Below are 23,132 nucleotides of genomic sequence, written 5' to 3'. Positions count from 1 at the left end.
GGCTGATCTCCTTCAGAATGGACTGGTTGGACCTCCTTGCAGTCCAAGGGACTCTTAAGAGTCTTCTCCAACACCACAGTTCAAAAGCATCAATTCTTCGGCGCTCAGCTTTCTTCACAGTCCAACTGTCACATCCATACATGACTACTGGAAAAACCATAGCCTTGACTAGACGGACCTTTGTTGGCAAAGTAATGTCTCTGCTTTTCAATATGCTGTCTAGGTTGGTCATAACTTTTCCTCCAAGGAGTCAGCGTCTTTTAATTTCATGGCTGCAGTCACCATCTGCAGTGATTTTGGAGCCCCAAAAAATAAAGTCTGACACTGTTTCCTCTGTTTCCCCATCTATTTCCCATGAAGTGATGGGACCAGATGCCATGATCTTCGTTTTCTGAATGTTGAGCTTTAAGCCAACTTTTTCACTCTCTTCTTTCACTTTCATCAAGAGGCTTTTTATTTCCTCTTCACTTTCTGCCATAAGGGTGGTGTCATCTGCATATGAGGTTATTGATATTTCTCCCAGCAATCTTGATTCCAGCTTGTGCTTCTTCCAGCCCAGCGTTTCTCATGATGTACTCTGCATAGAAGTTAAATAAGCAGGGTGACAATATACAGCCTTGGCATCCTCCTTTTCCTATTTGGAACCGGTCTGTTGTTCCATGTCCAGTTCTCACTGTTGCTTCCTGACCTGCATACAGGTTTCTCAAGAGGCAGGTCAGGTGCCTGCAGCTGTGTGCTTTCCACCATGTCCACCCACCCACCCACCCACAACCCCATCCCCACTGCTTTTACTGTCATTTCCTCTTTCTAGAGTACCTTTTCCCTCTTTCCCCATATACTTTCTCTGATCCTCCAGTTTTTCTATTCTTTGGCTCAGCTCAACTATCACCTCCTCCAGGAAGTCTTTCAGTATCTTCCAAACTCAAAACCAACGCTCCCTTCCTTTAAGTATGGTATCACTTTGTTGCTGAATCCAAGTTCGTTTGCCCAATGTACAGTGAAGCCAAACGAACTGACACATTGGAGCTTAGAGCAGAGAAAGTTTTATTGCAGAGCCAAACAAGGACAGTGGGCAGCTTGTGCTCAAAAAGCCTGACTACTCTGTTGGGGAAGAGGTTTTATAAGCAAAATTTAGGGGGTGGGCTTCAAGCGTGTGTGACCTTTTCTCTGATTGGTTGATGGGAGGTAACAGGGTGGTGGTCAAGGAAGCTCAATCATCATTCTTCCAGTTCCAACCATTCTGGGATCAGTGTGCTTCTCCTTAGCCTGAAGTTACCATCCTCTACCTGGGTGGGTGCCTTAGTTTCTGTATCAGATTGTTTTGTGTTTCCCTTAAGGAGGAACCAGGACCCTGCTCCTTCCCCACACTATTTCTTGACTGCCTTTCTATTTTTTTCCCTGCAGTCCCTAACTCCTCTAATTAGTAACTGTTTGCATCTGCTCTTTGAAACAAGGACATGGAAAGACTCTTGTGTCCTGGAGAGCCTCACAGGATTCTGCTGTTTCAGCCTGATCTTGGTGATCTTTTGTGACAGTGGTCCATTTCATACTTTTTGTACATTATTTTAAAAAATTAGTTATTTATTGTATTTTTGGTTGCACTGGGTCTTTGTTGCTGCTTGCAGGCTTTCTCTAGTTGTGGCGAGCGGGGGCTACTCTTTATTGCAGTGCTTGGGCTTCTCATTGCGGTGGCTTCTCTTATTGTAGAGAACAGGTTCTAGGCTCATGGGTCTTAGTAGTTGCAGCTCGTGGGCTCTAGAGTGCGGGCTCAGTAGTCGTGATGCACGGGCTTAGTTGCTCCATGCTGCGTGGAATCATTCCACACGAAGGATTGAACCCATGTCCCCTGCATTGACAGCTGGATTCTCAACCAGGGGACCACCAGGGAAGTCCTATCACTGCTTATTTGGATGCTAGTGTTTGCCAACATTTCCATCCTCAAGTTCTCGCCTCTCACTGCTCACAGGAAGCCTTATCTACACGCAGGGCTGCACCTGCATTTCTGTGTGCATTGCTGGCTCCTGTATTTCCATCTCCAGCCCAGCCTTCTTACCAGGTCTCCAGATATATTTACCCCTTTGTTTCCTGGACATTGGGCTGCCCTACTGTCCCCTCACACTTAGTGTGTCTAAGACCTAGATTAATTTCCTTTCCTTAAAAATACTCCTTTTCCCTGTAGCCCCTCTACTGATAAATGGCAGATCGTCATTTACCTAGACATGCAGCACTCCAAACAGAAAACATTTTCAGTTTCTTGCCCACAGTCCAGGCCATTGTCAGGTTAATGATTCAGCCTCTTAAATCTCCCAATAGCCCATTAACTGCCACCAACCTTGCTTTCCGTCCCTCCACTTCACTACCAGAGAGTCCTTCTGGGTGTTACTGACTGTCACTCTCTGCTCACATCCTTCAGGGCTCCTGGTGCCTGTGGCTTGGCCCACTGGGCTTTTGGTTGGGGCCCTTTACTTGCCTTTTTCACCTTGTTTTCCCTCCTCCGTTGTGCTCCATATATGCTCTTCCCCACCCCCTCTCAGACTGTATACCTTCCTCTGAGCACAGCATGCTTGTTACTTCCACTTGCAGAGAAAAAACCCTCCTGCACTTGGGAGGAGTGTGGTGTGTCTTTGGAGTCTAACAGGCATGGTATTGGAGCCCAGCTCTGCTGCTTACTAGCTGTGTGACTGTAGACAGGTCACCTGACTCCTCTGAGCCTCAGTTTCCTCACCAAGGACAGAGACCTGCCAGTTGCATCATCATGAAGCAACAGTGAATGTTCGAGCCCTAGGCCTCAGTTTCTTTGTTTTTCACAAACCTTGTCCTTATCCAGCCTTGTGTCTCCAGTCTTTCTGATCTCTGCAAATTTTGCCTCTTCTTTCCTCTGGTCAGAATTAGACGATCTTTCTGTGAGCTCTCAAGGTCCCTGATATCGTGACATACGTGGTCACTTCTCTGTCTCCCTGCTCAGCTTGGAGCAAATCATGGGCAGGAATCAGGAGTTCTGTCTCATTCAGAGCCTGCTATTGATTATTTATCTGCATGTCCTCTTCTAAACTAGCTGGAAGCTTCTGGAAGGTGGAGTTGTCTTTTTTTTTTTTCTAATGCTACACATTTATTCAAAAGGTCAGAAGTTTAAAAAGACTTAAACATGTTGGCAAGAATATGAAAGAACCAGAAGTCTCAAACTCTTCTTGTAGGAATACAAAAGGAAACAACCATTTTAGATCACAGTATGTGCTGATGTGCTCAGTCACTCAGTCGTGTCCAACTCTTTGAGACCCCATGGACTATAGCCCACTAGGCTCCTCTGTCCATAGAATTTTCCAGGCAAGAATACTAAAATAGGTTGCCATTTCTGGAAGATAGAGTTTTTATCTGATTTGTATCTTTCAGCAGCTAGCTAAATACTGAGTGTCTCTAAATATTGAATGAATGAGGAAATTAACAAAGTACTCATTCCCATAGCTAAGAAGGTAATGGTGAAGAGCACATAGGAAAAACAGCAGACGATATCAGAAAATTCTCTTAATTGACTTGAATGACTCAAGTGGGTCTTAAGAAGCACTGCTGTTAATAAAGCTAGTGGATATGATGAAATTCCAGCAGAACTATTCAAATCCCTTAAAGGATGTTGCCATCAAGGTTTTGCATTCATTATGTCAGCAAATCTGGAAGACCCAGCAGTGGCCACAGGACTAGAAAAAGTCCATCCTCATCCCAGTTCCCAAGAAGGGTAGTACCAAAGAATGTGTTAACCATTGGACAATTGCACTCATTTCTTATGCTTGTAAGGTCATGCTTAAAATCTTGCATGCTAGGCTTCAGCATTATCTGAACCAAGAACTTGAGGCTGTCCAAGCTGGGTTTAGAAAAGGAAGGGGAACTAGAGATCAAATTGCCAACATTCACTGGATTATAAAGAAAGCAAGGGAATTTCAGAAAAACCTCTCTGTTTCATCAACTGTGCTAAAGCCTTTGATTGTGTGGCTCATAACAAACTGTGGAAAGCTCTTAAAGAGATGAGAATAGCAGACCATCTTACCTGTCTCCTGAGAAACCTGTATGCGGGTCAAGAAGCAACAGTTAGAACCCTGTATGGAACAACTGATTGGTTCAAGATGGAGAAAGGAGTATGACAGGGCTATCTGCTGTCACCCTGTTTGTTTAACCGATAGGCTGAGCACATCTTGAGAAATGCTGATCTGAATGAGTTACAAGCTGAAATCTAAATAGGCGGGAGAAACATCAACAACCTCAGATATGCGGATGATAACCACTCTAATGGCAGAAAGCGAGGAGGAACTAAAGAACCTCTTGATGAGTGTGAGGAGGCGAGTAAAAGAGCTAGCTTAAGACTAAATATTACAAAAACTAAGACTATGGCACCCAGCCCCATTACTACATGGCAAATAGAAGGGGAAAAAGTGGAAGTAGTGACAGATTTCCTCTTCTTGGGCTCCCAAATCACTGTCGGTGACTATAGCCATGAAGTCAAGACAATTGCTTCTTGGCAGGAAAGCTGTGACAAACCTAGACAGTGTGTTGAAAAGCAGAGACATTACTCTGCTGATAAAGGTCCATATTGTCAAGGCGGTGATCTTCCCAGTTGTCTCATACAGTTGTGAGAGCTGGACTGTAAAGAAGGCAGAACGCCAAAGAATTGATGCTTCCGAACTGTGGTGCTGGAGAAGACTCCTGAAAGTCCCTTGGACAGCAAGGAGATCAAACCAGTCAATCTTAAGGGAGATCAACCCTGAATTTCACTGGAAGGACTGATGCTGAAGCTGAAGCTCCAGTATTTTGGTCATTTGATGCGAACAGACAACTCATTTTAAAATCCCTGATGCTGGGAAAGATTGAGGGCAGAAGGAGAAGAGGGCATCAGAGGATGAGATGGCTGGATAGCATCACAGAAGCAATGAACATGAACTTGGGCAAACTCCGGAAGATGGTGAGGGACAGGGAGGCCTGACGTGCTGCAGTCCATGGGGTCACAAAGAGTTGGACACGACTGGGTGACTGAGCAACAGCAGCAACATGACTCATAAAGCAATTCTCCAACTTATTTGGTAATGAATTTCTGCACACTTGTTCTACTGAAGAAAACTTGTTTTCTTTCATTTGTTTTCTCTTAAGTTATCCCAAGTGGTACAACACTGGCCTCGTGTACACTGTTTTTGAGCCCATTAAAGTGTTATATCTATAAGTATTATGGACAACTGAATCTTCTGAATTTTCTGTTGGGAGACACTATTCAGGTTTATTTTCTAGAGTCTTATCAGGTTGGATCTCTATTTTTCTTTGGCAAATATACTTTTTTCATTTTGAGTCTATTTCAGGCAGTAAGCTAAATTTAAAACCATAGTAACATTTTATGCCTAGTATCATAGACAATTTCAATTGTTTCTCACCTGAGAAAATATGAAATCTTTATAAACTTGTGGAGGATATGGGGGTTTACCTCTTTAAAGTTCCTTCAGTTAAAAGAAGTTGAAAGGTCTTTGAAGGGAGTGAGGGGGAAAGGATCAGTCATACCCTTGTAGGCATGTATAGAGAATAACCGCCCTACGTGTTCTTGTTCCCTTGTCACCCCCACAGTCCTTGTCACCATGGGAGCTGCTGTTCTTGTTGCCCACAGGAGTGGCTATTCTGGAAGTCCCTCCTACCCTCACCTCCTTCTGCTCCTGAGGTTGCCCCCAACCCCCACCCCACGCACACTGAGGAAAGTTTCTCTCTGGCTTCTTGATGCGCCCCCGAGAATTTTGTTCCCTCCATTCCCACATTTCCCAAAATTCTCATTCAGTTTTCCTCCCTGCCGAAACACCCCTGGGGCCCACACTGCAAAGCCCAGCTCAGAGAGGGCACTGGGCTATGGTTGCTTGGTCTGCAGCAGGAGAAATTGTGTTCTTCGTCTCAGATAAACCTGCGCTGAGAAGGAGGCTCTTTATAAAGTGTGGTTTGATCCTGCCGTAGTGTTTCTTAGTACATAATTTGAGAATCTAACCACCCTTTAAAAGATGGATTAAACAGTATTTATTTTCTGGCAATTTGTCTCTCTCTTTCCCTCTCTCTCTCTCTTATTCTTAATAAAATATTTATTAGGAGAAAACGTATATAGCCCACGAGTAACTTATAATATGTTATATGTACATAGTCCACAAGTAAACATATAACCTCATTAAGTGGACTTTTAAAAAAGCAGCATTGGGAATAAATGTCAACTTAATTTGTCTTTCAACTCCAGACATCATATAACAGGTTTTTTTCATCCTACCAGGCTGATTTTAACACCAGCATTTCTAGGGTGAATGAACAAAAACATATAAGCCATGAGGATTTTGTGAACTTTTCTGATATTTACCACTCTAATGAAGAGTATTTCAGGAAACTAGAAGAACTGAAGGCAGCCCACATAGAAACTATGGCAAAGTTAGAGAAATTGTACCAGAGTAAATTAAATTTAAAGGAAGTTCAACCAGCAGTCACCAGGGAAGAAGCTGCTAGTGTCTCTTCTGGGTAAGTTTGTCCATATTGTTATTTGTGGACTGTAAGATAAAATATATACTTAAAAATGCAAAACAAATTATTTCAAAATACTTTCTCTCAAATATCCCTTTGTGCTTTTAATGATATATGGAGGTGGGTTTTTATTCAGATTGTTTGATGGCTTATCAACCTACTAGGTAGCTTCTTGCTTTGAGGGTTATTTGATGGCCATTTAGGTCTTTTCTCTCTGATGCACCACTCTTAGACATGTATCAGAATATTTAGTCTGGGCCATTTTCAAATGTTGAATATTAAAATTCAGTTTTAAATGTCTTTTTAAAAATATGTGGATTAACATGAGCTCATTATAGATATAACACAGATTGTTCAGAACTAAGACATAAATCTGATTTGTTTTCAAAATAGTCATTTTTGCCATAAACCTGCTTCTTTTGAAACTTGAGGCCACTCATCCAGTTAGTCAGCACTGATGGTGCATCTCCTGTGTGCCAGATGTTGCCTAGGCACTGAGGACTCAAAATCAAGATGCTCTCAAGGAGATCAAAGACAATCTGAGATCCAAAAATACAACATGGTGTAACAGAGTATCATGGAGAGAGAGGAAGAGCAGTTGAACATGTCAGAGTGTCAGTGGAGGGATACAGGCAAGTGAAGTATCATATCGGAGTTCAGTCTTAGAGGAGAAATAGCTGAAACAGATGTAGGAAGCGAGGAGTGCCCTTCTAGGCACCAGGAACCATGTGTACAAAGCGCCTTGAGAAATCACCAGTGTGGGAGAAACTGCCTATGATTGGATCTGACTTAAGAATGGTGACCTGGGTAGGGAGAGGCAAGAGGTGAAACTGGAAAGGTAGGCAGGAGCTAGTCTTGAGGGGCTTTATAATCTAAGCTTGGTAACAATGGCAAGTCATGGGAAAGTTTCAGGAAAGAAAGTGATGTGATCAGATGTCTATTTTAGGATGGTGACTCTGGAAAACATGTGGAGAATTCAATAGTGGTTAGATATAAGGAAACTCTGTCTCAGGTTCCTCCCCTGTAAAATGAGGGAGTCAACTTAGATCAATTTCAGGCATCTCCCAGGCTCTGTTCTAAAAAAATTTGATAGTTTTCATCAGCCCTGTCCAGTTCCTATTTTCTAACTGATTTTACCTTGATCTTAGAAATTATGTAGTTTTTAATTTTTCTATTTGGTCACATGCAACTGAAAAGGTAACCTGATTATTCTCCTCACTTGCTTAGGTCTTTATCAGAAAAGAACTCCTATCACCCTGTCTCATTAATGACATCAATTTCAGAACCTGATTTAAGTCAGTCTTCCTCCTTGATTGTGTCTTCCTCTGAAGAAGAGTTGCCCAACTTAGAAAAAAAGTATTCTGAGAAAAGCGGTATGATGACCTATGCTAAGGAGCTCATCAACAACATGTGGACAAACTTCAGTGTAGAAGATTATATCCAGCATGAAGATGTCAACCTGCCAGTACTTGAAAAACAAAGAAAGAAACCGAAGGAATGGGTGCCAAGGATTACAGTACCTGAGCCTTTTCAAATGATGGTTAGAGAGCAGAAGAAAAAAGAAGAGAACATGAAATCGAAATCAGATATTGAAATGGTACACAAACTGCTCAAGAAGCAAGAAGAGGAGTCAGAGTGTAAGAAAAAATTCCGAGCCAACCCAGTTCCTGCGTTCGTCTTTCTCCCCCTTTATCATGATATAGTCAAGCAAAATGAGGTACGGAGGAGGGCTATGAAGGAGAGAAACAAAGAAGCTCTTTTAGCCTCTCAAAAGCCCTTTAAGTTTGTTGCAAGGGAGGAACAGAAGCAAGCAGTTAGGGAAAAGCAGCTGAAAGACTTTTTTAAGTCTAAAAAGAAAACAAATCGTTTTAAAGCCAGACCTGTACCTCGATCTACTTACAGTTCAACTATCAATGACAAGTTAACAGAAGAAGAACTCTATAAAAACATGAGGGCGCAGCAGAGAACTCAAGACTTTTTACAGAATCCATCCCCTCGGCCTTACAGTCCAGCTCGCAGGAGTTTTGCTACAAGGAAGTCCAGGGGTCCTGAACAGGCTGAGAAGTCCAAGTATAAACACAGGGTTAGGCGCCAGGCTGCTGATTCTGAAGACCTACCTGACAGGTATCAGAAACACCACTCAGAACAGAAGTATCGCAAATTCCTGACAGTCTGTGAACCATGTGACCTTCAGGCAGCCTCACATTCAGCCACTAAAAGAGAGAAAATTTTGGCAGACATTGAAGCAGATGAAGAGAATTTAAAAGAAACACGTTGGCCTTATCTGTCTCCAAGGCGCAAGTCACCAGTAAGGGCTGCAAACACAAAGCCTGCACCCTGTAGCTGCAACCCTCCAACGCCCACGGTGTCCTCCCGAGGAAGAGAGCAGGCCACAAGGTAAATGACCAATACAATGAGGACTGACTCACGGTCGCGCTAGTGATTTTGTGTTGGGGGATTTGAAAATACTATGCTATGTTATCCAGTAACATATTTTACTGTAAAATATAGAACGTTTTGCCAGAAGGTGTGCTAAGAGGTCTTCCCTGGTGGCTCCGATGGTAAAGAATCTGCCTGCAATGCAGGAGACTGGGGTTCAATCCCTGGGTCAGGAAGACCCAAGAACTAAATATATTTTCCATTTTATGAATCTTTGGGGCTAGAAAAGATTACAGTCAGCCTATCGATTTCTAGTTACAACTCAGATCCTTCTCAAAAGGTTGCCTTTTTTTTTCAGCCATTGAATTATCCTGTGCTAAATCTTTACTAAACAACATTCTCATTGGCTTAAAGTGAATTAAGCCTTAGTTTGTTGCCCTCAGGAGATCACTTGAGGAAAAGAAAATGTTGGAAGAAGAGAGACATCGGATATTAACTAAGCAGAAGCAAAGAATGAAAGAATTGCAGAAACTCCTGACAACCCGGGCTAAGGCTTATGACTCACATGAGAGTTTAGCTCAAATGTCTAAATCCAGAATAAAAGCTCTCAGGTATCACGAGAGAACCCTGACCCTCCAGATCACTGGTTTTCAAACTTTTTTTTTTTCATCAGTGTACCCCTCAAATATATGAATGAATGAAGAATAGCATTAATATTTCAGTTTGTGGATTCAAGTTACTATCAATTACTTACAGTTTACTTACACACACACACTCTAATGCTCACTCACTTCATGGTAAGAACCAACATGCATACTCACCCCACAATGAAGACCATGATGCCGTGTTGATGGACAGAAGCATTTTATACTGTGGCCATGGTTCACAGTTGTAATCCTGTATTAGCATCTAAACTTTTTATTTATATTATTTTTTATTGTACAGTGTGATATTGAGAAAAATCTTGATTCACACAAAGCTCTTTTTTAACAGCTTGCTGTGTAATCTCAAAATATTCTTCAGTAAACAAATATGTCCAAGACCTTTGTTCTAAGGTCTACACAAAATCTGATAACACAGATTAGCACATTGATGTTATGTGATGTGTCAATTAACATGTGTGTTAAGGTTTAGTGGTATGTGACACACTGGAATTCTGCAGTACAAAGTTTGAAAATCAGTGTTCCAGAGGAATATTTTTATGTTGCAACATAAAAATATTCATGTTTAAGTAGTAAAGTATCTCCCTCAAAGCTGGGTAAGTAACATGATTTATTAATTTTTAATCTGATTCATAAGTACCCCCCAAATCTATATTTGCTTTTAATTGTGATCATTCCTTTAAATATGTATATTATATGTAATAATTATTATATTCATTTATAATGTATATTATATATATATATACCTTGTAATGTGTATAAGTGTAACTCATTGATAGAAGGAGCTTGATTTGATGAACTTGAGCAAAATATTCTCTAGAAATATACCATTCATCTTTAGAAAGTAAACTGGATTTTCCATAATGCTAAATTGTGTATATTTAAGCATAATTATCATTTTATGGTATAATTATTTTTTCTAATCCAGGAAGTCATGATCTTGGTAGAATTAGTGTATTTTACATAGAGAAAATAGCATAGTTTAATTCATTATAGGATCTGGTTCAAACAGTGGGTATACTTACTGTGAGTTTTTGTGTTTTGGTTCCTGTTTCTCTATATGTGCTATTTCCATACTCCTTGTTTCTCCCCTACCCTGCTCCCATTTAATTAACTGTGCCACCAGCCTATAGGAGATCTCACCTAGGGAAAAAAGAAGAGCACTGTCTAATTTTCAGAAGAAATTCCTCAAAGAGAAGATTCTTAATTTGGACGAAATTTTTTGGTTTATAAATGAGATGAGAGGGCATTGATTAATCTCCCGAGGCCAGTTTGAAGCCCCTTAATCCATTCTTGTTTTGAAGATTTCAGGAATCACAGCATACCCAGACTGTTCTGAGATGTAAAATGTGTGCTTTCAAAACCTAGAATTTGTATTCTGCATTCCTTAAAAATTTACCAGTCTAATGGGGAAAAAAATCTACCAGTCCAGAAAAGAAATTGTGATAAACTGTGCTCATGATTTAATTTCTGATTTGTCATCTAAGCTAAATGTTATATGTTCAAGTTCCTGTTTCTTTTAAAAATTCCATTCCTTTTATTTGATTTTAGAAAGAGTGAAAAGGAAAGGATGAGAGAATACCGACGAGAACTAGAAGAAAGAGAAGAAAAATTAAAAAACAGGCCGCTGCTATTTGAAAGAGTTGCTCAGGTTGTGTTTGTTGGAATTTGAGAGCTATTGTCAGCGTTTTTTTTTTTTTAACCTCTCTAGCTCCTAATTTTCATCGTCCATTTTTCTTATGTGTTATGTAATTTACTGAGACATTATTATTTCTGTGACAGCTTTACCACATCAGTAAGTAATTTGCTTAAATTTGAGCACTATATCTTGATGAGGTTCATAAGCTTGATAAAGAACATGCTACTAATCCATTCATTTTCAAAATAATAGTTTCACAACCTGTTTTTAATGGCTAGTCTTTTTTCAGTACCAACTTGGCCAGATATTAAGGTGAGGCTTCATGATATGAATTGGAAGTCTTTGAAGAATTAAAAACTGAAACAAAATGGCTAACTGAATCAGATTTATTTCTGCCAGTTTTTTTTTTCCAGTTTTATTGGGATAAAATTGACATTTGGCAGGTATAAGTTTAAGATATACAGTATAATGACTTGACATTCATATATTAGGAAATGCTTATTATAGTTAGGTAACGCCTGTCAACCTCATTGTTACCAAAAAAATTTTTTCCTTGTGATGAGAAGTTATAGGATTTACTCGCTTAGCAACTTCCGTATGTTCCACACTGCAGTGTTAACTGTCGTCATCACGTTGTACGTTACACTTCGGTACTTTCGTATCTTATAAGCGGAAGTTTGTACCTTTTGACACCTGCATCTAATTCCTCCAGTAATCACAAATCTGATCTCTTTTTCTGTGAGTTTTGTTTGTGTGTGTCTGTTTGGATTCCACACATAAATGAGATCATATAGTATTTGTCCTTCTCTGTCTAATTTCTCTTAGCACTATGCCCTCAAGGTCCATCTGTATTGTTACACATGGCAGGATTTCCTTTTTTGTGGCCAAATAGTATTGCATATCTACCACATTTTCTTTATCCATTCTTCTTTTGATGATCATTTGGGTTTTTTCCATGTCTTGACTATTGTAAATAATGCTGCAGTGAATTGACATGATTTCACTTCCTTTTAATAAATACACAGGAGTGGAACTGCTGGATTGTGTAGTGGTTCTATTTTTAATTTTTTGAGGAAACTCCATACTGTTTTCCATAATGGCTGTGCCAATTTACTTTCCCATAAACAGTGCATAAGGGTTCCCTTTTTCTCTACATCCTCATCGGCATTTGTTATGTGTTGTTTTTTTTTTTGAGACCAGCCATTGTAACAAGTGTGAGGTGGTATCTCATTGTGGATTTGATTTGTATTTCCCTAATGCTGGTGATCTTTTTTTTTTTTGTATAGTTCTTCTGTGTATTCCTGCCACCTCTTCTTAATATCTTCTGCTTCTGTTAGGTCCATACCATTTCTGTCCTTTATCCAGCACATCTTTGCATGAAATGTTCCCTTGGTATCTCTAATTTTCTTGAAGAGATTTCTAGTCTTCCCCATTCTGTTGTTTTCCTCTATTTCTCTGCATTGATCGCTGAGGAAGGCTTTCTTATCTCTCCTTGCTATTCTTTGGAACTCTGCATTCAGATGCTTATATCTTTCCTTTTCCTGTTTGTTTTTTACTTCTCTTCTTTCCACAGCTATTTGTAAGGCCTCCCCAGACCGCCATTTTGCTTTTTTGCATTTCTTTTCTATGGGGATGGCCTTGATCCCTTTCTCCTGTACAGTGTCACAAACCTCATTCCATAGTTCATCAGGCACTCTATCAGATCTAGGCCCTTAAATCTATTTCTCACTTCCACTGTATAATCATAAGGGATTTGATTTAGGTCATACCTGAATGGTCAAGTGGTTTTCCCTTCTTTCTTCAATTTCAGTCTAAATTTGGCAATAAGGAGCTCATGATTTGAGCCACAATCAGGTCCCGGTCTTGTTTTTGCTGACTGTATAAGCTTCTCCATCTTTGGCTGCAAAGAATATAATCAGTCTGATTTCGGTGTCGACCATCTGGTGATGTCCATGTGTAGAGTCTTCTCTTGTGTTGTTGGAAGAGGGTGTTTGCTATGACCAGTGTGTTCTCTTGGCAAAGCTCTGTTTGCCTTTGTCCTGCTTTATTCCGTATTCCAAGGCCAAATTTGCCTGTTACTCCAGGTGTTTCTTGACTTCCTACTTTTGCATTCCAGTCCCCTATAATGAAAAGGACATCTTTTTTGGGTGTTAGTTCCAGAAGGTCTTGTAGGTCTTCATAGAACCGTTCAACTTCAACTTCTTCAGTGTTACTGGTTGGGGCATAGACTTGGATTACTGTGATATTGAATGGTTTGCCTTGGAAATGAACAGAGATCATTCTGTCGTTTTTGAGATTGCATCCCAGTACTGCATTTCGGACTCTTTTGTTGACCATGATGGATACTCCATTTCTTCTAAGGGATTCCTGCCCGCAGTAGTAGATATAATGGTCATCTGAGTTAAATTCAGCAATTCCAGTCCATTTTAGTTCGCTGATTCCTAGAATGTCGACATTGACTCTGGCCATCTCTTGTTTGACCACTTCCAATTTGCCTTGATTCATGGACCTGACATTCCAGGTTCCTATGCAATATTGCTCTTTATAGCATTGGACCTTGCATCTATCACCAGTCACATCCACAAGTGGGTATTGTTTTTGCTTTGGCTCTATTCCTTCATTCTTTCTGGAGTTATTTCTCCACTGATCTCCAGTAGCATATTGGGCACCTACCAACCTGGGGAGTTCCTCTTTCAGTATCCTATCATTTTGCCTTTTCATACTGTTCATGGGGTTCTCAAGGCAAGAATGCTGAAGTGGTTTGCCATTCCATTCTCCAGTGGACCACATTCTGTCAGACTTCTCCACCGTGACCCGCCCATCTTGGGTTGCCCCACATGGGCATGGCTTAGTTTCATTGAGTTAGACAAGGCTGTGGTCCTAGTGTGATTAGTTTGAGTAGTTTTCTGTGATTATGGTTTCAGTGCGTCTGCCCTCTGATGCCCTCTTGCAACACCTACTGTCTTACTTGGGTTTCTCTTATCTTGGACAGCGGGTATCTCTTCATGGCTGCTTCAGCAAAGTGCAGCCGCTGCTCCTTACCTTGGACGAGGGGTATCTCCTCACGGCCGCCCCTCCTGACCTTGAACATGGAATAGCTCCTCTACTTGGATATTATTTAGATATTAACCTCTTATCAAATAGATGATTTGCAAATATTTTCTCCCATTCAGTAGGTTGCCTTTTTGTTTTGTTGATCAGTTTTTTTTTTAAGTGAGTCTATAATTTTTAGTTTTAGCTATAATTAGTGAAATTACTCCTTTTTCTAAAAATTGAAGTATAGCTGATTTACCATGTTGTATTAGTTTCTGGTATACAGCAAAGTGATTCAGAACTGATACATACACATACATATATATATATTCTTTTTCAGATTCTTTTCTATTATAGTCTACTACAAGACATTAAGTGTAGTTCCCTGTGCTGTACAGTAGGACCTTGTTATTTATCTATTTTATGTAAAGTAGTGTATATCTGTTAATCCCACCTCTTCCCTTTCCCCTTTGGTAACCATAAATTTGTTTTCTGTGTCTGTGAGAACGACTTCCTTTTTATTGGGAAAAAAAAAAAGCTTGGTGCTATGAACAATGAATCATAATTTTACTAGATTTATACTCAGTTTTACAGTCTTTCCCTTAAGAGAAATGTGTTGATGTCAGGTGATCTTTTTTGTATCCATAAGGGAAAAGCTCCTATGGGCTACGTAATTTAAAAATAGACAAAATCACTAGAGGTTACAGGTGCTGTGTTGTGAATTTCAAGCTGTTATATTTGGAGCTTGCTGCCAGCAAGTGTCTGGGAGGGATGAGTGTCCTGTAGGACTGTCCTTGTCAGAGTCTCACTGAAGACAAAGGACATTCGCTGTGGCATATTACAGTCTCTCAAAGTTATGGGAACCCTTTACTTACTGATTTGGATATAATTTTATGTAACACTTTTCACTTTAAGGGATTTTTTTTCTCACATCCCAGTTTCAGCTTTAGGGGAGAAAAATGATCATAAGTTGTTCTACGTTACTCAGCATGAAGTGATTGACTTTTGCTTCACATAGTTTTTCCCGGCTCTCTACTGCAGGTTTTATGTCCACTGGTCTGGATATATCTACCCAGATTTCTTACAGGCATCTTATATTCATCTTTCCACAAAGTAGACCTTCCTCTCTGGGAAGAATAGACTTTCCTCTCTATTTTTCGTGTTTTTGTTGGGCTGCAATTTAGATGACTGGAAGCCACTTTTCCCCCCACTTTTTCTCAGTTCTCACTGAGACCTGAGAAGTTCCTTTCTAAACAACTTTTGGATCTACCTTTCTCCATTCCTGATGGTGAAATGCTAGGTGAAGCCGCTGTTATTTTCTGAGTTATTATTATGGTTTGACTGGTTTTCTTGCCTTGTTCTTTGCAAAGCCACTCACTCTGTCTTCTCTTTGCCATTCCCATTCCCTTGCCACAGTGTTCACCCCAGTAACGGTGGCAATCATGCACTTCACTGATGCCATTTGTTCTCATTTTCAGTAAATGGTATCAAGGGAGCTTGACATTGGCTTCTCCAAACAGTGCTGCAAGATGGGTATTCTTGTCTTGCAGAGGAAGAAACTGAAGTTGAAAGAAAGTAAATAACTCTTAATGTCTATAGTTAGTAAATAATGGAACTAGGAACCCTAGTTGGCCTGCTTCCAAATGCTTAGCACTAAGCTGTCCTGCTTTCTCCCAGAAGATAAGTCCTCAAGTCTTAACATGGTGTACCGAATCCTCTCTTATCTGATCCCTGTTGACCTCTTTAGTTCATCGACCACTGCATGCCTCCACCCCCTTCTGTGTACACCCTTTACTTGTAGACTGTACCACACCACTAGTTTCAAACTGGAAATCTTTTTTTTAATATTTATTTATATATTTGGCTGTGCCAGGTCTTAGTTGCAGCAGTTGGGATCTTTGATCTTTGTTGTGGCATGTGGGATCTTTTTAGCTGTGGTGTGCAAACTCCTTAGTTATAGCATGTAAACTCTTAAGTTGCAGCCTGTGGGATCTAGTTCCCTGACCAGGATTCGAGCCCGGGCCCCCTGCATTGGGAGTGCAGAGTCTTAGCCGCTGGACCGACCAGGGAAGCCCCTCAAACTTGAAATCTTTATTCAGGTTGTTTCTCAACACCCATGTAACTTCTTTGTATCTTTCCTCTGAGTCTTTCAAGGCTCAGTATAAAATCACTTCTTGCACTGTGTCCCAGGTTGAGTTGCATGCTATTTGTTCTGTGTGCTTTTATTACCCTTTGTGCATTTCTGTCTTTATTCCTATGTATTGTGTGGAAATTATCTGTTTAATGCTCTCTCTTCTCTTTCAGCTAGTTTCTTTGAAAGGTGTTGCTCAAATCTTTGTGTTGCTAGCTCCTAGGACAGCATATGGCACAGAGGACATGTTCATAAACATTTGTTGAACCCAAACTGGACTATTTCTCCCTGGGACTAGCCCAGGCCTAGAGCACTACCCTAGCATAGTAGTGATGGGTCTCAGCAGTGAGAAGCAGCTCTGCAGTGCTGTGCATTCCCAGTCTTTCTAGTCACCAGAGAAAATGTGGCAAAATAGTGGTGTGTGTGAAATTAAACCCGTAAAGAAGTGTTAAATATTGAAAGCATAGGTTAGTTTCATAGCTGATATTTTCTTCAACCAACTTCAGCCAACACATATGCTATCTTCTCCCCATATACCCCTACCTCCCATGAGGGCTTGTCACAAAATAAGTAGTCAGTAATTAATATTAAAGGAAAGAATTGCTATAAACTTCGGCTTTAAAACTAAGTATTTTTTTCCTCTTCAAACTAGAGTCGTGATTGTAGACAAATTGCCTGAAGAAACAAAGATAATTTATTTTTTGCAGTATCTTAGATACAAAAACAAAATAATCATTCAGTTATTTTAACCACTTTTATTTCATAGTCTTTACAGTTCTTTTTGCATGGTGAAGTTTGAGGGGGACATGTTTGTTTTAAAAAAAGAACAGTTAGATACTATTCACCTTGATATGAAATATTAAAAGATAATAAATTCTATATACAGAGTGACTGGCAGTGACTCACCATTGTTTTGGTTTTGTTAACATAAATTGGTACTTTTTTTCTTGCAGTTACTATTACTGCTAATTAACAGCTGTTATTTAATAAATTCACTCACAACGGTATGCATTACCCATTTACAAGTGTTAATTATTTTCTTGCTGCTGTTGAGTTATCCCCCTAGCAGAGTTAGGCTGTGATCTAGGACAGAACAAACCATGTTTTCCTGTTTCTTAAAAATCACAGGATTTATTAACTGAATATGTTAAATCAGATTTTAAACCAAATATTAGGGCTTCCCTGGTGGTTCAGCTGGTAAACAATCTGCCTGCAATATGGGAGACCTAGGTTTGATCCCTGGGTTGGGAAGATACCCTGGAGAAGGGAACGGCTACCCACTCCAGTATTCTGGCCTGGAGAATTCCATGGACTGTATAGTCCATTGGGTCGCAAAGAGTCGGACATGACTGAGCGACTTTCACTTTCAAACCAAATATTAAACAAAGCACTAAATCAAATTTTAAATCAAATTCAGATGAAGGCTTAAGAGCAGTAACATTGAGTAGTATCATTTAAATCTTTTATACCTCATTTACTTAAATCAGAATATATTCTTTTTAGCACATTGAGTTAGGTCTGGGGTTTCTCTATCCTGCTTTACAGTCTTTGGGGCATTGTTCTCAGGTCACGTTCCCGTGCCTTTCAGTTGCCCAAGGCTTGTCTATTGGTACTCATAGCCTCTGGTGGCATTTTTACTTACTTGTCTAAAAGTCATCATCCACAGTGGGTGCATTTTGGTAGCAGTTTGAGTGCTTCTTTCTCGGTTTTCTAGAGTGTCAGAAAACACACTAGTGATAGTTTCATCCGCTGTAATCAGCCCTTGCCATTTTGGTTTCTCCCATGGAACACTGGACTCCAGGGTCCGTCCTTATCCTGAAATCTCTGGGTTAGGAAAATGTCTGACACTGCATTACTGAAGTCAGGCTTCAGGCCACGTTGGATGACCACTACCACTTAGAGGAAGCAGCATGGTAGAGTGAAGAAGACCCAGGAAAGGATTAGGAGACTTGCTTTTCCCTCAGTATATTCTGTGAGTTTAAGCAAACCACTTAACCTCAGGAAGGGTGGACCGAGCATCTTGGTTTCCTCTTCTGTGTTGAATTTTGGGGTGAGACCGAGTGCTCTTCCACACCCTTTTCAGGATGGGATGCCGCTGGTGCATTGGGGCTGGGCCATTCCTCATCACTGGCCTGTAGTTCCAGGTTCAGCTAGTGCTTTTTGGCCCTGTGCTGGTCACACCCACGCACAGGAGGTAAAAGGGGACTACAGTCAAGGCATTCGTGTGAACCTGTCAGCTTGTGCATCTGTAAAGCCTGTGGTATCGGGAGCCAAGGCACTCATATGAACCTCAGTTATCTTGTGTCTCTGTAAAGCCTGTGGTCTCAGGAACTGTGATAATTGATTTGCTTTAGGTATGAGAGGGTCATCACTACTCCCACGGGCCCCAAAGCCAGGAAGTAACAGTCCGGAGATTTGAACCCAATTCTAAATTCATGTTTTTCCTGCTGTATCCATTGCTTCCCCCACACAGTAAAGATAACAACATTGATGATTTATACTCTTCAGTGGATTAGAGACATGGCTTGTAAAGAGTAAAATTTTATAGTAGGCACATAAAGAACCCTCTGACAACTATCACATGATCTTATTTTCTTACTGATTTTTGTTTCAGATATCCTCGGACAGTCATGAAACAGTACAGTGTAAAGAATAATTATAGTTCAAAACTCATGTGACCATTACCCATGTTAACAAATATAGCATTAGAGCATTGCCAGTACCCCAGAAACGCTGTGTGCCCTGCCCAGATCAAAACTATTTCACCTAGAGGTAACCACCATTTTAACCTTTGAGATGAGCGTTTCCTTGTTTTTCTTTATGGTTTTACCGCCGATGTACCAACCCCTGAGCAACATGGTTTAGTTCTGCCTGTCTTGGGTCTTCTATACCGTGCGCACTCTTTTGTGGCACGCGGCTTTTGTTCAGTGTTAGTGAGGTCCATCCATGTTGTAACATATAGCTAGAGTTCATTTTCTGCTTAATTTTAGTCTGTTATATGAACGCACCAGTATTTATTTATCCATCTAGTGTTGATATAGATATTTAGGTTGTTTCCAGTTTGGGGTTGTTAAAAACAGTACTATTCTGAGCATTTTGGTGTGTCTCTCTGGGCACATAGGTTGGAGTTTCTCTAGGCACCTACCTAGGAGTGGAATTGCTGGTCAGAGTATGCATATTTTTCAACCTGCTGTGATTATTGAATTTAATTTTCACTGGAGCTTTTAACATTTTTAATGGAAACTTGAAGTCTTTTGTCCTCCTCTAAAAAGGTTTGTCTTTCCTATAGAAAAATGCAAGAATGGCAGCAGAAAAGCATTATTCTAACACTTTAAAAGCACTAGGAATATCTGATGAGTTTGTTTCAAAGAAAGGCCAAAGTGGAAAAATATTTGAGTACTTCAGCAATCAAGAGATGAAAAATTTCACTGAAGATAAAGAAAGGTAACATATTTAAGATGTCTGAATGGTTAACCTTTGAAAAAATTCTTGCTTGCAGGAAAGCATAAAAATCTGTTCTATAAGATTTTAAAAGGTGTTTTATCTAATGGAACACACGTGAAGTGTTGTAAAACATATTGACATTTTAACATGTTTGACACTTCAAAATATTACATGGTGATGAAGTATTTTTTAAAGTCAAATAATGTAAATTTCTGACATAAATAATGAAAACAATAACATGCTTTCAAATGAAGTTTAAAGAGTCAATCTTTACTTTCCCAATTGGTACTTTTATAAACTTTTCTTGATAAATTGGAGCTTATACACTTGAGGAAGACTGGCTGCAGGATGGCATACATTGCAGAGGGTTTGTTTACCTTTAAACCAAATCCATTTTCCTTTGAAAGATTGATAAATTTCTTCCTCTAGCTTTAATGAAGAAGAAAAAATAGAAGAAAGAGAGAATGGGGAAGAAAATTATCTTACTGATACCAACAGCCAAGATTCTTGCAAGGAAACAGATGAAGTCAATGAAGAGAATGGAGAAGAGAAATGTGTTGAAGAATAAAACTGAGTCAATTGGCAGGGTCGCCTCTCTGTGCCCCTGCTGTTGTTGGCAGCATTGAGCATCAGAAGCTGTGCTTGTGGTGTTAAGGACATCTATGAGAACCCATCTGTTATGTGCAGGACTCTTGAGCGAAGTCCTCTTGTGGCCTGAGAAGGTCAAATCCAGCTAGTGGGTCATTTGATCATTTAGAGTCAGGTTTTGCCTTCCAGTTTTTAAAATCACTATATATGATCTGTTTGCAACTTTGATCTATTTTTAAAAAATGTTTGAGAATCACAGCTGTCACAAACTGATTAGATATAGAAGTATACATCACTTCATTATTTTAGGTGGAAAAATCACTTAACGTTGAGAGTAGGGAGAAGTATTGGCCTTTGGTGATTTGTTTGGAAAAAGTGTTCTGGAAAGCATGAATTGAAAAATAAATATTTTTAAATTATACTATTTTCTCCTTCTTTTTCTCTTCAATACATCTCACAAAATGAATCCTCAAAGTTATTTTACTAGGTATTTTAAGTTTCTTATCTGAGCCATTTTTTAAAAAGTAATAAGATGTAGGAAAAAATAGATAACTTGCACATTTACATTCATTTATGTACTGAGAGTTACTGTTAAATTATCCACACCATCATCACTTTTTCCTTTACCTACTTTCATTCCAGTTTATTTTTAAAACATAAATTATTAGAAAAGTTTTTATACTAGTTTTTTAACTCTGTTTATTATGACAGGTGGAAATAATTGTAGCATCTGAGTTATAATCTTAATTGGAATTAAATATCACCCCTGTTTTATAGATGATGAAATTGTACATAACAACTTGTTCAGGACAAGTCTCCAAAGTAACTCAGATTTAACCCTTTAATACTGAACCTTTACATGCTGTTGTAGATACTTGTCTTTCTGTGCATAATGTTAGTTTGATTTTGTGAATCTTATTTTGCTCTTTGAGCAAACTTTTGCTTCAAAAATTCAAACCAGTCATAAAGATGTGATTGAGTAAGATGTTTTTAGAAGAAATAGATCTACCTCCTTTAAAGATGATGAACTAATAAAGGTATGTATAATAGTACTGTTTACCAACTGGCAATTTATGCCTTAAACTACAAAAATGAGGTGATTTTTCTCAATTAAGGGCAAATGCCTACTCCTAATTCCTTTCCTACAGTTTGTGTTAAACTCATTATCATTAGATTGAAAACTCTCCTTGAGAGTTGGCACTAGTTAAAAATTCATCTTTCTATTCCTTGAATATTTTGCACAGGATTGTCCATATAGTAGGTACTGAATAAAGGCTTGAATAAATAGATGGATATAGTTTTAAATTTTACTTATAATTACTTCAAAATGAGTACACACAGATTGAAAACATTTCCCTTTCAATTTATTGAGAACCTGTTGAAACACAATTCACAAATTGTAACATTTAAAACGTAACTTGCTTCCTAAGGATTTATTCTGCATTCTGTTTCTTCTCAGTTTTTTGGGCAGTGTATAGGACTTGGTTTCAGGACCAAGCTTCAGTTTTCTTTAAAAATGGGAATTGTATAGTCTGTGGGGTCGCAAAGAATCAGACAGGACTGAGCAACTTCCACTTTTCTCCACTTTACGTATCTTGGGTGGCTGTGGGAAAAGACTGGCGTAATATACAGAAAAGTTCTTTGTAAGCTAGGGTATTCAAGTGACAGTGTCAGAGGACAGAATAGTCCTCAAGAAACTTTTAACTTTAACTAGACCTTCTTTTATTTAAATGAGATACAAAATTATTTAAATATTATTTTGTTAGAAATTATATTTGAACCGACCCAGATAATCATGATGGTGTGATCACTCACACTTACCTAGAGCCAGATATCCTGGAATGTGAAGTCAAGTAGGCCTTAGGAAGCATCACTACGAACAAAGCTAGTGGAGGTGATGGAATTCCAGTTGAGCTATTTCAAATCCTAAAAGATGATGCTGTGAAAGTGCTGCATTCAATACGTCAGCAAATTTGGAAAACTCAGCAGTGGCTACAGGACTGGAAAAGGTCAGTTTGCATTCCAATCCCAAAGAAAGGCAATGAATGCCAAAGAATGCTCAAACTACCGCACAATTGCACTCATCTCACACGCTAGTAAAGTGGTGCTCAAAATTCTCCAAGCCAGGCTTCAGCAGTTGTGAACCGTGAACTTCCAGATTTTCAAGCTGGTTTTAGAAAAGGCAGAGGAACCAGAGATCAAATTGCCAACATCCGCTGGATCATCGAAAAAGCAAGAGACTTGCAGAAAAACATCTATTTCTGCTTTATTGACTATGCCAAAACCTTTGACTGTGTGGATCACAATAAACTGTGGAAAATTCTGAAGGAGATGGGAATACCAGACCACCTGACCTGCCTCTTGAGAAACCTGTATGCAGGTCAGGAAGCAACAGTTAGAACTGGACATGGAACAACAGACTGGTTCCAAATAGGAAAAGGAGTCCGTCAAGGCTGTATATTGTCACCCTGCTTATTTAACTTATACGCAGAGTACATCATGAGAAATGCTGGGCTGGAGGAAGCACAAGCTGGAATCAAGATTGTCGGGAGAAATATCAATAACCTCAGATATGCAGATGACACCACCCTTATGGCAGAAAGTGAAGAGGGACTAAAGAGCCTCTTGATGAAAGTGAAAGAGGAGAGTGAAAAAGTTGGCTTAAAGCTCAACATTCAGAAAACTAAGATCATGGCATCTGGTCCCATCACTTCATGGCAAATAGATGGGGAAACAGCTG

General features: G+C 39.6%; 1 protein-coding gene across 2 annotated transcripts in view; it reads left to right on the top strand.

Annotated features, from left to right (window-relative positions):
• The window catches only part of FAM161A (family with sequence similarity 161, member A), a 28,782-nt gene extending 7,969 nt beyond the window's left edge, over positions 1–20,813 (top strand). The window contains exons 2-7 of one of the 2 annotated variants that reach the window (XM_010863278.1): positions 6,275–6,513; positions 7,744–8,913; positions 9,339–9,506; positions 11,109–11,208; positions 19,650–19,804; positions 20,234–20,813. In XM_010863278.1, coding sequence (XP_010861580.1) covers positions 6,275–6,513; positions 7,744–8,913; positions 9,339–9,506; positions 11,109–11,208; positions 19,650–19,804; positions 20,234–20,372 — 1,971 coding nt within the window. In that variant the 3' untranslated portion in view covers positions 20,373–20,813. The remainder of the gene's footprint in view (positions 1–6,274; positions 6,514–7,743; positions 8,914–9,338; positions 9,507–11,108; positions 11,209–19,649; positions 19,805–20,233) is intronic. The other variant, XM_010863279.1, reaches the window with a different exon arrangement.
• Positions 20,814–23,132: the final 2,319 nt, after the last annotated feature.

Source organism: Bison bison, unplaced genomic scaffold, assembly GCF_000754665.1.
Source record: "Bison bison bison isolate TAMUID 2011002044 unplaced genomic scaffold, Bison_UMD1.0 scf7180017864489, whole genome shotgun sequence".
In the NCBI taxonomy this organism is placed as follows: domain Eukaryota; kingdom Metazoa; phylum Chordata; class Mammalia; order Artiodactyla; family Bovidae; genus Bison; species Bison bison.
Note: the sequence above shows the minus strand (reverse complement) of the source record. Positions and strands in the feature narration are given on the sequence as shown.